The sequence below is a fragment of the Photinus pyralis genome, unplaced genomic scaffold (assembly GCF_008802855.1).
Source record: "Photinus pyralis isolate 1611_PpyrPB1 unplaced genomic scaffold, Ppyr1.3 Ppyr1.4_LG1, whole genome shotgun sequence".
Taxonomy (NCBI): domain Eukaryota; kingdom Metazoa; phylum Arthropoda; class Insecta; order Coleoptera; family Lampyridae; genus Photinus; species Photinus pyralis.
Window position 1 is genome coordinate 4,394,112 of NW_022170249.1, and position 12,585 is coordinate 4,406,696.

General features: G+C 38.6%; 3 protein-coding genes across 3 annotated transcripts; 2 read left to right on the forward strand and 1 right to left on the reverse strand.

Annotated features, from left to right (window-relative positions):
- Nucleotides 1-1,333: 1,333 nt before the first annotated feature.
- On the forward strand, nt 1,334-3,249 carry LOC116166139. Its single transcript, XM_031481022.1, has 3 exons — nt 1,334-1,360; nt 2,039-2,210; nt 2,261-3,249. The coding sequence occupies exons 1-3, from the start codon at nt 1,334-1,336 to the stop codon at nt 3,247-3,249; spliced, it is 1,188 nt and encodes a 395-aa protein (XP_031336882.1).
- A 21-nt stretch (nt 3,250-3,270) lies between these two features.
- LOC116166218 lies at nt 3,271-5,873 on the reverse strand. The gene is made up of 7 exons (XM_031481122.1): nt 5,401-5,873; nt 5,168-5,355; nt 4,928-5,120; nt 4,688-4,881; nt 4,351-4,638; nt 4,183-4,277; nt 3,271-3,300 (listed from the first exon to the last, which is right to left on the reverse strand). Exons 1-7 carry the CDS (start codon nt 5,694-5,696, stop codon nt 3,271-3,273), a joined length of 1,284 nt encoding a protein of 427 aa, XP_031336982.1. The 5' UTR covers nt 5,697-5,873.
- Nucleotides 5,874-6,587: 714 nt separating this feature from the next.
- Nucleotides 6,588-11,610, forward strand: LOC116166291. Its single transcript, XM_031481239.1, has 3 exons — nt 6,588-6,840; nt 7,622-10,159; nt 11,120-11,610. The coding sequence occupies exons 1-3, from the start codon at nt 6,588-6,590 to the stop codon at nt 11,608-11,610; spliced, it is 3,282 nt and encodes a 1,093-aa protein (XP_031337099.1).
- Nucleotides 11,611-12,585: the final 975 nt, after the last annotated feature.

Below are 12,585 nucleotides of genomic sequence, written 5' to 3' on the forward strand. Positions count from 1 at the left end.
GAGCAAATTCATGAGCAGGAAATATAAATCGATTAAATGGGTAAATTCCTGAACATTTGAAGCCAGCCTGAATATTTGACGGTGTAGCAGCTAAAGGGAGAGCTTTCTTGACAAGACTTGGTAAATGATAAATATTCATTCTTTCACCAGGATGAGTTTTCCTCCAATCATCGGCGGAAGTATTGAAATATTTCTTCAAGGGCCCATATACCGACCTATCCAAAGGTTGTAATTTGTGGGAAGTGTGCGGGGGGAACGATAGCAACACTATTCCGTTTTCTCGGCAGAAATCTATTACCTGAATTTGGATGTGTGAGTCGTGGTTGTCCAAAAGCAGAAGTATTTTATTTTCTAGAGATGGCCTCGCATGCTTTACGAAATGCTTGAGAAAAACCAAGAACTCTGCACTTTGCATCCATCCAGATCCGTTTGCTGCCCCGATACTACCAACTGGTCCATCTGCTAGAAAGTGATCGTGGTAGTTTTTTCGCGGGAAAATAAACATTGGCGGTATTAAGTTCCCTACTGCATTAACAGCCACGCAAAGCGTTACTAGAGTTCCTCTTTCGTGTGAGTTAATACCACCAACTTGTTTAACACCTTTTAAAGCTACGATTTTGTCGGGTTTTGGTGCTGTCGTAACGCCAGTTTCGTCTAAATTATACATATTCTGAGGTTCAAAACCATATTTCTGCATTACACTGCTAAGTTGGTCAAAAAATCTTCCAACGTTCACTTCATTGAAGTTGCATGCACGTGCAATGCTGGTTGATTCGGGACTTCGAATAGAAAGGGTTGGATTTCGTTTCATAAAATCAGTAAACCAATCTCTACCAGCCATTTGAAATTCATGCCACTTATGGGGAAATTTTCGCTCATTTGCAACCGCATACTTGTATGCTAAATTTCGAACTTCTTTTGGGGTGAGGCCGTAAAAAATATTCGCTGATGATTTGAGATATTCTGCTAGTTCAGCCTCCAATTCCGCGGTAAACACTTTATTATGTGGTTTATAGCCCATCTGGGGATTTGCGCTCGATTTCTGTTTATTGATAAATCTTTGCAACGTTACGTGACATACATCATACGTCTTTGCTGCTTTTCGAACTGACATGTTTTGAGTTCTTACTAAATCAGAAGCTCTTTCTATAATATCTTGTGTTGGCCCCCTTTTGGTGGTACGTGCACGATTGCGAGGCATTTTCTGTACCTGATACTGATAGAAATAATTATCAGACCATATAAAAGCGTTAATGCTTATAGAAAAAGAAAATTTAAAAAAAAAACAGGTTCAGGGGCAAATGTAACACTGTTACAATTGTCCCTCCACATCATGTTACAAGTGACCCACAAGACGTTGGTAAGGAAGTTGTTATTTTTTTAGGGTACTTCATAACCTCAACGTATATGTAATACCCGCTAATAATGCCCAATTTAATGTACTTTCCAATGTTGTAAACCAAAATTCCGATAGCTTAGCAATTGAACAGGTATAAGAATAAAACCAAAAACAAAATATTTTACTTACCAAGTAGTGCAAACAATAATTGGACGTAGTTATGCAGAAACCTACCAACCCACAATATGTCTGAAAACGGGCTTAATGGAAACTCGAACTTGCTATAAAAGATTCTTTAATTTGCAGAAACCAGCCAAGCAGTATACTGCAATAGCCATGCGCTAGTGACTCTACTACCAAACCATTTTATTGAAATGAAGACCCTATGATTACGCAGAATCATACTAACCCACTTGGTCGATGAAAATTATTCAAACTGCGCAACCAAGTGGTTTGGTAGCTTTCTGCAAAAATCAGTTCTTGTACATAACCTATCTGATTTTGCGAGTTTTAAAATCAGACCCCGTCGGAATTCTGTTATTGTGTTAGTTAGTTAAGTTAGTGTAGTTGATTTTCAGTTTCCTTGGTGCAGCATAGTTAAGTTAATCATGTTTAACAATCGGACATTAAAAATAATTACTTTACTTAAGAATAAAAACCAACTTTCCGGTAAGATGCATTTTCTGGTGTACTCAATAGCTACTGCATTTTCGATTTCGTGTTGTTATAGGAGATAGTAAGATAGAAAGTGAAAAGAACATTTCGTTCAATGTAGAATCAGAAAATCTCGTGGAAGACGTGATCCTTCCTAGTTCAAATAAGTCAAACGCCTATGAAGTGAATAAATCAGAAGAGGACCTCACGTATCCAGGTAAGTGGGCTTTTTAGTGTGCCACGTGCTATTCATATATTAATTTATAGAAAATTGTAACAAGACCGATAACAACATTATTAGCACTGACCAAACCGAACTTGTGGAACAAGACAAAGACTACGAAATTCATCCTAGTACCAGTAGCTATAAAGACAAACACTATGAAAATGCCGGTACCTATCCATCCGAAGATGACGATGATTCTGTCCGTGATCCAAATTACGCGACCGAGAGCGATTGTTCGGAATCGGATACAGCAATGCACACAAAAGTATCGCACGTTGTTGCTGATGCTGATGTTCAAGAAGGAAACCTAGATAAGGAACGTATAAGACCACGGAAAGGCAGAAAAAGAAAACATGCAAATGTTAGTAGAAGCGGAAACAAGGAAAATCGAAACAGCAACCGGGATTACTTTAACTATAAAGGGAAGAAAATTCAAGCAAAGACTTTTATTGATTTTGACTGTAAATGCACAATGAAATGCCACGACAATGTTTCCTTAGAAATCCGAAAGATAGAGTTTGAACGGTTTTGGTCTTTGAAGTCATATGATAGCCAAGTCACTTTTATTGCTGCTGGTGTACAACAGTTTCCTAAGAAGAGATTGTATGGAAGGGATCCTGATAAGCGACAATTTTCTCGACGATATAATATACACGGCCAAATTGTTTGTAAAAGCATCTACCTCAAAACTCTGGGCATAACATCTTTCAGGGTGCACACAGCTCTTAAAAAATTTAGGGGCGTTATTCCTATTACAGATCAAAGGGGACAAAAACAAGGGGGCTATAACAAATTGGCGGACGATAAAGTTCAAAAAGTAGTGGATCAGATTAATCGTATTCCAAAGTATACTTCACACTATCGTCGAGAAGCGACAACGGCGCAATTCCTACCACCAGATGTAACAATACAAAAGATGTTTGAGATGTACCGTTTGGAAACGGAAAATCCTGTGAGCTTTAGTTCCTACAAAAAAATTTCGCTCCACGACAATCCTCACGATAACCCAGACCGCTCATTACACGTATAGCTCTCCGCTGCAGCTTGAATATCATATGCCATGAGACCGATTGACCCCATACTAAAAGAGCATAGCTCAGTGTGCTCTGTACAAGAGCATGGTACGCGTTTTTAACAACCCACGGTGATACATTGTTTACCAGCCTTCTTAATAGAAATATGGACTGGTTAATTCTTTTTGCAATTACATCGCAGTGCGATTTAAAGTTTAGACGAGGATCAATAGTACAACCCAAAAACTTTGCATTGTATATCGTCTTATAGTTTGCACCATCTTGACCATATTTTAATGTAAGATGCATTACAGCTGTTTTTGATGAATTTAGTTGAAGTTTATTAGCTAAACACCAGTTATTAATTGAATCCATACTTGCATTAGCCTTGCTAGACGCACTCTCTACATCACGGCTAGCGGAAATTAAAGTTGCGTCATCTGCATACAGTAGACACGAGACATCTGGGGGGAGACATAGAGGCATATCGTTGACATAGATAAGGAACAGTGTAGGACCTAACACGGAACCTTGGGGTACTCCAAGGGTAACAGTAAGTTTATGCGAGACCACATTGTTAAAAAGGACACAATGGGATCTTCCACTTAGGTACGATGATATTATGGAACAGCTATTCGAGTCGAAGTTATAAACATGTCTTAGTTTTCTTATTAAAATTTCGTGATTAACACAGTCGAATGCTTTAGACATGTCTATAAACGTTGCCACAGTATGGAATCCATTTTCAAATGCCTCGAGCGTGCTCCTCGTAAATTCAATGATCGCATTCGATGTACCTCTACCTTTACGAAAGCCAAACTGTTTATCATGAAGTAAATTACTAGCTTCCAAATACGACATTATTTGTTGATTTAAAATTCTTTCGCATATTTTCGAGAATATGGGCAGAATGGATATAGGCCTGTACGCGCTGATGTCATTCTTATTACCTTTCTTGGGTATTGGAATAATAACAGCAGTTGACCTCCGACCTCCGTTAGATAGTCACATGAATCAAAGAAGTGTTCTGTGCCTTTTTCTTTTCCTAAAAATGTAATTATATAAATTATTGTAAAATCACCGTGTATTATACAAAAATGGGTATTAGTTTGTATTACCTATGTACGGACATTTTATTTCTAAGAGACTAGTTGGAACATTGTTCTCCATAATTACACCATCTGGAGAATAGGCGAGCCATGGCATATATTTGCAAACCATTAAAGAAACTTCAATAACATTGAAGTTTGTATTTTTCTTAAACGTGTTTAATGCTCTCTTTTCACAAGCAATTCCATGTGCGACAAATTTATTCGTAAACCCTTTAGGGAAAAAAAAACTTAATGCTTTCTGCTCCCAGTTGGGGTTTCGATTGCCGTAAGTATATATCGCGTAACAAGTAGATCCTAAATTACACATTTAAACATTTATTTTGTAATATCCCCAAATATATACCAGTAATCCGTAACTGCCGTTCTTCTTTCCACTCTTCTGAGCCTTGTTTTGTGCATGCTGCAATTTTTCGGTTAGTTTTGTGTAATGTCTCAAGTAGAGATAAACAACATTTTTTTAAATTATGAATAATATTAAATTCAAATTTCTGTGTATATTCATTTGCATCCATGAAGTTGATTAAATTTTCTATGCATCTGAAACAATTTGATCACAAAAAATATAAAATAATCAAATACATACAGGGATTGAAACTTCTCAGTCTTTGTCTCGGTCTTTACTGAACTACTAGTAATCTGGTCAGTTTGGTGTGAACTGGACTCATTTGACCCCCCTGCTACTACTTCGCACACACTACTCCGCTTTTGTGGTGGCAGTTCCGTAATATTTTGTAAACTTCTTTGCTTAAAAGAGGACAATGCGGAGTTGCCTACAGCTATACAAAACATTAGTCAATTTTGTAATGTAAAACAATGTTCTCACCTGCAACCAAAAGGTTAAAATTCATTTTTGTGACTTCGCTGCTTATCACAATGTCACTCTTTTTTATATTTGTTGGGTGACAGAACTCAGAAAAAGGTTTGGTGGCATACATTTCCTGGACAGCTTTTTTTTCTTGCCCCCATTTTTGTCGCAGCTCGGTACAACTTATAAAATCTAAATTTTCGTTACTAAAAAGACATTATCTATAAACAAATAGATAAGTACCTACTAACCGGTTTACATAAATTAATGTTGCTATGACATGCTTGCAATATCCCGACAGCCCAGCTTTACAACTGCATCTACATTGCCAAGTTGGGGTATCTAACCTAATTGAAATTTCGTGTGGTAGCTGCTTTAAGGCAGACGTTTGTAGGCAAAGACTTCTGATAACATTTGGTTCTTCACTCTCCAAACCACATAAAATAATGTGTCCTGCCTTGAAAACGGCTTCTCCCTCTATTAAAGGGCGCTTACGATCCCCCACATACTCTAAGATGTCCATAAGGGAAATTTCAATAACCACCATCGCTCTAAAACATTCACACAAATATAAGTAATTTTTATTATAATTACATTACAACTTACCTAATTAACACAACAAATTCAAACTAATACACTCTAAAAGTGTAATTCTACACCACTACACAACGTAATCGTACATAGAAATGCGTTGTTGTTCACCACTATTTTTAAAAACAAAACTTTTACAGCGCCATCTATCGTTCGTTGATTTTCGGCAGGATTGCCAGACACGAAGTCGTCTGAGCCCGGGCTTTAGAGTTTAGACGTTTGTTGGGCTGCTTTTCCCCCGCCGCCTATGGTCGAGTTATCTACGACTGTTGGAGTTTTAGCGGCAATACAACTTCGCGGAGAGTACGAGTTTAGCAACCAAACCAAGAACGTACATATTCAAAAATGCGATTGAACTCGCACATTTACAAGCATTAATTGTAATCGATGTTTAGTTATATTATTATTTGTATGAGAAGAAAATACACCTTTGTTTATAGTTCGTATTGGTGTGGTTTTCCTTCATCCAACGCAACGTTAGCAGTGCTTTCCAGCACCTATTATACAGTCCATTAAACAGCATCAACATCATATTTAACATTGGACCTTCGAACCGGACGCAATCGTGATTGAACCTGGTGAAATTCGAGACGAAGTTATCAGCTGCCGAAGTAAAATACGATACTGGAAATCATCGATATCGCAGGTGCGTCCGATCTATTTTATATCCTTTGTTTTGGCTCCTTGCATGCGTTTATTTTGGCCGTTGGTATTTGAATTACAAAGTATTGTTATCAAGTTATCAAATTGTGTCGCATTTTCTCGAATTATTTCAAACATACTTGCAACGCGTATTATTGGTTTAAACTTAGTAGTATTTGTTTGAGATAAATATTAAAATATTAGCATGGAGCATGAAAGGCTTATCAAAAAGAGGGGTTCAGTCAAAGCAAAGTTAACAAATTTTCAAAAGTATGTGGATAACTTGGTGTCTATTTTTCCACAATTTTTAATTGAAGATCAAGTTGTTTTTATCGAGCTTAAGCAACGCGTAGATCGTTTTCAAGGCGTGTTGGACGAATTCGATGGTATACAGGGACAGATAGAATTAATTAGCGACGACCCAGAGGCACAATATCTCGAACGCGAAATCTTACGGGGTAAAGCTACCGATTATTGAAATCTCTACCTACGATGGAGAGTACGAAAGGTGGCTTGAATTTCGGGATACTTATGAATCGTTAATACATCAAAACATAAACTTATCGAGCGTACAGAAATTTAATTATCTCAAATCGTATCTCGATCCTAGCGTGCTTGAAATTATCGCAAGCTTAGAACTATCGGCAATAAATTATGAAACTGCGTGGGCTTTGATTTGTGATAGATTTAATAATAGTAAAATGTTAATTCAGAATCATGTAAAGGCTTTGTTCAATGTTGAAAAACTACAAGTAGAATCTTCCAGTGGTTTGCGTAAGTTGGTTGATAGTGTTGCCAAGCATTTGCGAGCGCTCAAAACCCTAAATGAACCTGTAGAGACTTGGGATACCCTTGTTATTTATATGATAAGTGGTAAGTTGGATGATGTCACACTTCGCAAGTGGGAACAAATAAAGGTGTCCTACACGGTACCTACTTTAGACAATTTATCTTCTTTTTTGAAAGAGCGAGCTTGTCTTCTTGAATCCATTGAACAAAATAAAACTGTCGCTGTTGAGGGCTCGGATGCAAATAAACGAAATAAAAAAATTAAATCCTTTGTTACAGAAAATTCGAGCGTAAAGCCTATTTGCTCATTTTGTAAACAAGGACACTATGTGCAAAACTGTCCAGAGTTTTTAAAATTAAGTCCGGAAGAACGTTCGATAGAAGTGAAGAAAAGACATTTGTGTTTAAATTGTCTAAGGTCGGGACACATGGTAAAACGGTGTTTTTCAGGCCCTTGTAAAACGTGCAGGGCGAAACATAATACGCTTCTACATTTCAACTCGAAGCCTGACAGCAACGCAAACGCGTCTGGAAGCAACCAATTCGAAAACATTGAAGATATGCACCGGGAGCGTGTAAACTTGTCCTCCTTAAACATATCAACCAATCAAGTATTATTAGCTACGGTGTTAGTTGACATTCTTGACAAACACAACAAGCCATGTACTGCGCGTGCCTTACTTGATGCCGGTTCTCAAAGTAGTTTTCTCACCCAGCAGCTTTCGAGAAAATTACAGTTATCAGAAAGCTCAATCAATATTAAAATTTGCGGATTTAGCGATTCCGAGTCAGAGTGTAAAAGCAAATGTGTTGCACGCATTAAATCTAAGGTTAATGATTTCTCCTTTGAGATTTCTTGTTTAATAGTTCCTCATATAACGAGTAATTTGCCTAATTTCAGAATTAACAGAAGCAAGTTAAACATTCCTCCCAACATAACTTTAGCTGATCCCAAATTTGATTCAGCAGGGAATGTAGATATGTTAATAGGGGCCGATTATTTTTGGGATCTAATATGTGTAGGTCAAATAAGGTTGGGTGCAGAGGGCCCGTTTGCACAAAAAACAAAATTAGGTTGGATTATTTCGGGTCGCATGGGAGGCGGATCGCATCAAAGGGTACGATGCCAGCTCGCTAAAAATATTGACGTTGACGAGCAGCTCACGCGTTTTTGGGAAATTGAGGAGTTCCCACGCACCAAGCTTATGTCAAATGAGGAAAGGGCCTGTGAAGATCATTTTCGTAAAACATTCAAACGCGACAGTGACAATAAGTTTATTGTAACAATCCCTCTAGTAGAAGATCCAGATAGGTTAGGGGACTCCTTTGATACAGCGCACAAAAGGTTCTTATCTTTGGAACGAAGGTTTGATCGTGACGACTCCTTTAAGACAGAATATTGCAAGTTCATGAGCGAATATGAGAGGTTGGGACATATGCTTAAGGTTGACAATAAACAAAACAGCGCAATTTCTTATTATTTGCCTCACCACGGCGTCTTAAAGGAAAGTAGTCTAACAACCAAACTTCGCGTTGTATTTGATGCTTCGTGTCCTAGTACGTCTGGAATTTCCTTTAATGATTTGCAGATGACAGGCCCTACCATTCAGTCAGATCTTTTCAGTATTTTGATTCGTTATAGACAGCACAATTATGTCATTGCCGCTGATGTGGAGAAGATGTATCGCATGTGCAAAATAAATGAAACCCAAAGGACCTTACAACGTATTTTGTGGCGCAACAACAAAACCGACGAAATAGGCACTTATGAATTGCAGACCGTTACTTATGGTACCAAATCGGCAGCGTTTTTAGCGATAAGATGTCTCTTTCAGTTAGGAATCGAATGTGAGGCGGAATTTCCCGAAGTTGCTCGAGCAATAAAGGAAGATTTCTACGTAGACGATCTTCTGACGGGTTCCGAGACCGTAGAAAAGACGGTTGAAATTGGAAATAGCATAGCGTTGACACTCGGTAAAGCTGGATTTCATTTGCGTAAGTGGGTATCCAATAGCAACAAGGTTCTAGAAGGTATACATACTAACGATAAGGCTGACTCAATTGATTTAGGCGTGAACGAGAACACAAAAACTTTGGGATTGTTTTGGAATGGCCAAAGGGACTGTCTGTTCTATAAAATAAGTGATGGTTCCCGGAAAAATATCACTAAACGCGTTGTTCTCTCGGAGATATCACAATTATTCGACCCGTTAGGTCTATTAAGTGCGACCATAGTTCTAGCAAAAATTATTTTACGTGACATATGGTTAGAAAGGTTAGAGTGGGATAATTCCTTATCATATAGTTTACATTCAAGATGGTTATTATTCCGAGATCAGTTAAGTTCTTTAAATAGCCTTGAAATAGGCCGTAGAGTAATCTGTACAAATCCTATACTAGTTGAAATGCACGGATTTTCGGACGCCTCGGCCTATGCCTATGGCGCTTGTGTCTATATTAAATCGGAAAACGCTGAGGGCGATACTTTAGTTAGACTTGTATGCGCAAAATCAAGGGTCGCACCTCTTAAAACGCAAACCATTCCTAGGTTGGAACTTATGGCTGCGTTGTTACTCTCAAGATTAGTAAACAAGGTAAAATCGTCTTTAAAGGTTTTTATTAACAGAGTCGTCTGTTGGTGCGATTCTACGATCGTATTAGGTTGGTTACGTATGAACCCTAACTCACTGCAAGTATTTGTGGCTAATCGTATTGTAGCAATCCAGGAGCACGCGGACGTCACTGAATGGAGACATGTTCCAACGCAGGACAACCCCGCTGATTACGTTTCTCGTGGCGTTAATCCATGTGATTTGTTAGCTCTTAACACCTATTGGCTAGGCCCTGCGTGGCTAAAGCTAAATGAACAGTTTTGGCCTACAAAAGGGATTTCGCAAGAAAGCTTGCCTGAAGTGCGCAAAATAGTGCAAACAAATGCTGCTACTACGATCGATTGCGTTATTGATTTTTCGAAATATTCTAGTTTATGTAAGTTAGAGCGCGTAACAGCTTACTGCTTTCGATTTAAACAAAATTGTCTGAAGGGCTTGGGCGAGCGCAAAGTTGGACCACTTGAAGCACGCGAAATAAAATATTCGGCTGATGTTCTCATCAAAATCTCTCAGCATAATTGCTTTTCGGATGAAATTCGTTCCTTAAGCCGAAATAAATTCGTAAATAAACATAGCAAATTATTAAAATTACACCCTTTCTTGGATGATCAAGGTCTGCTTAGAGTTGGTGGCAGGCTCGTGAACTCAAAGTTTCAATTTCACAAAAGACATCCGATCATTTTGTCATGCAAACATCCACTCACTAGATTGCTATTTCATAAATGGCATAAACTATTGCTACATCCTGGACCGCAACTTTTACTTTCTTCAATTCGTGAATATTTTTGGCCTGTTTCAGGTCGTAATTTAGCAAGAAAGGTTTGCCATGACTGTGTGGATTGCTTTAGGGCCAATCCCACTCCTATTTTTCCTATAATGGGGAACTTGCCAAGACAAAGAGTCAATCCAGCCCCACCATTCTTTACCACAGGCGTAGATTATGCTGGGCCATTTTCAGTTAGGGATAGACAGGGTCGCGGATTTAAGGTCACAAAGGCCTATATGTGCCTATTTGTTTGCTTTGTCACTCGAGCCATACATCTCGAGTTAGTTTCAGACCTTACTACAGAAGCCTTTTTGGCGGCGTTTAAGCGCTTCGTATCGCGTCGCGGTAAACCTAATCAGATCTACTCCGATAACGGGAGCAACTTTATCGGAGCTAACCATGAGCTAAAACAACTTGGTCACTTTTTATTAGAACATAATAATACTTTGACTGAATCTATCAATAATGAGGGTATTTCTTGGTCCTTTATTCCTGCTCATTCACCACATTTCGGCGGTTTATGGGAAGCCGGTATAAAATCTACTAAGCTTCACCTTAAGCGTGTTGCAGGTAATGCTTTATTAACCTTTGAGCGATTTTACACCTTATTAGTTCAAATAGAGGCGGTCTTAAATTCGCGTCCATTGACTCCATTATCTAATGACCCCTCAGACTATATACCTTTGACACCGTCACACTTTTTGATCGGACGGCCCTTAACTGCAGTGCCTGAACTAGAATTCATGCAGCTTCCAGAAAACCGTCTCTCCCACTTTCAGCAAGTCCAGAGGCTTCAGCAACATTTTTGGGCAAGATGGTCCCTCGAATACGTGTCTGAACTACAGCAACGTGTGAAGTGGAGGAGTAATTACGAGATTTTAAAGGTTGGCGATCTAGTTGTCATAAAGGAAGACAACTTGCCCCCGTGCAAATGGCTTTTGGGAAGAATCGACAGCTTACACCCAGGCCGAGATGGAATTTCGAGAGTTGCCACTATCAACACCCGAAAGGGCCCCATTAAACGTTCATTCGCCAAGATTTGTCCGTTACCAATAAACTGATTATGTGGCAGTGTAGTTTGAAGACCTAAGTTAATAGTGTTTTCAATATATAATACTAAGTAGTCGAAGTATTGTTCGAATATTTTTTGGAGGGTGCTTGTCACGAATGCTTAATATGTGTTACGGACGGGGGGAACGGGGTACGGCTGATTAATATTGATATAACCCACGGGCTTTGCGCGAGTGGTATTAAAAGCGTAAAACGTAAGCATGAGTGGAACACAGCTCAAAATAATCTAACAACCTACTCTCGACTACGAATGGTATTCGGAGGAACTATTCAATGAATCAAAAGAAAAATTAGCATCAAATTACCCACGCGAATGTAATTCCATGACAACAATAAAGCGTCAAAAATAAATTAGGAGTTGCTTTTCATTTTGCCTATGATTTCTATCGAACTTTTGTGCTCCCAAGTAATTCGTTGCAGTGTAAATTTAAAAGAATGTGGTGATAAATCGTTTGTCGAAATTGATTAACCAACTAAGAAGAATGTTCCGGTTAATACGACAAAATTTCGCGAACATTTCCTGGTGGAAGTTTGAACAATGTACAATTGAATAATCGCATTGAATTGTCGCTGAATACCACACGTGGAAATTAATCGCTGAAATACCACACGTGAAATTATCACTATAATTCGTTTCCATTGGCTTCACAATTTGACATCTCGACTTTCAAAACTGGTCGAAAATGTGACAATGTTAGATGAATTGAATAGCTCATAAATATTGAAAGTGGTACCCCTTTCAAAGGTGGGGGCAATGTTTGGTTTCTTAGAACGTTTTGTGGCTGCTTTTCCGCCGGCGGCCATGGTTCGGTTTTTACGACGTTGGAGTTTTAGCGGCAATACAACGTCGCGCAGAGTTACGAGTTTAGAGCATCCAAAAACCACAAAGAACGTTACTATTCTAAAAATTGCCGATTGAAACATTACATGAACTCGGCCAACACTACCAGTCTGTTAATTTACAA

What these genes read in the sequence shown, in the direction of transcription:
- LOC116166218 (XM_031481122.1), bottom strand. Translation starts at nt 5,696, where the DNA reads ATGGTGGTTATTGAAATTTCCCTTATGGACATCTTAGAGTATGTGGGG. An exon ending in ACATTAATTTATGTAAACCG is followed by an intron (nt 5,356 to 5,400) that starts GTTAGTAGGTAC and finishes ATGTCTTTTTAG; the next exon opens with TAACGAAAATTTAGATTTTA. An exon ending in TATTCCAATACCCAAGAAAG is followed by an intron (nt 3,301 to 4,182) that starts GTAATAAGAATG and finishes ATGCTCTTTTAG; the next exon opens with TATGGGGTCAATCGGTCTCA.
- LOC116166139 (XM_031481022.1), top strand. Translation starts at nt 1,334, where the DNA reads ATGTTACAAGTGACCCACAAGACGTTG. An exon ending in AAGTGACCCACAAGACGTTG is followed by an intron (nt 1,361 to 2,038) that starts GTAAGGAAGTTG and finishes TGTACTCAATAG; the next exon opens with CTACTGCATTTTCGATTTCG. An exon ending in AGAGGACCTCACGTATCCAG is followed by an intron (nt 2,211 to 2,260) that starts GTAAGTGGGCTT and finishes ATTAATTTATAG; the next exon opens with AAAATTGTAACAAGACCGAT.
- LOC116166291 (XM_031481239.1), top strand. Translation starts at nt 6,588, where the DNA reads ATGGAGCATGAAAGGCTTATCAAAAAGAGGGGTTCAGTCAAAGCAAAG. An exon ending in CGAACGCGAAATCTTACGGG is followed by an intron (nt 6,841 to 7,621) that starts GTAAAGCTACCG and finishes GGTGTTTTTCAG; the next exon opens with GCCCTTGTAAAACGTGCAGG. An exon ending in TTCGAAATATTCTAGTTTAT is followed by an intron (nt 10,160 to 11,119) that starts GTAAGTTAGAGC and finishes AGCGTGTTGCAG; the next exon opens with GTAATGCTTTATTAACCTTT.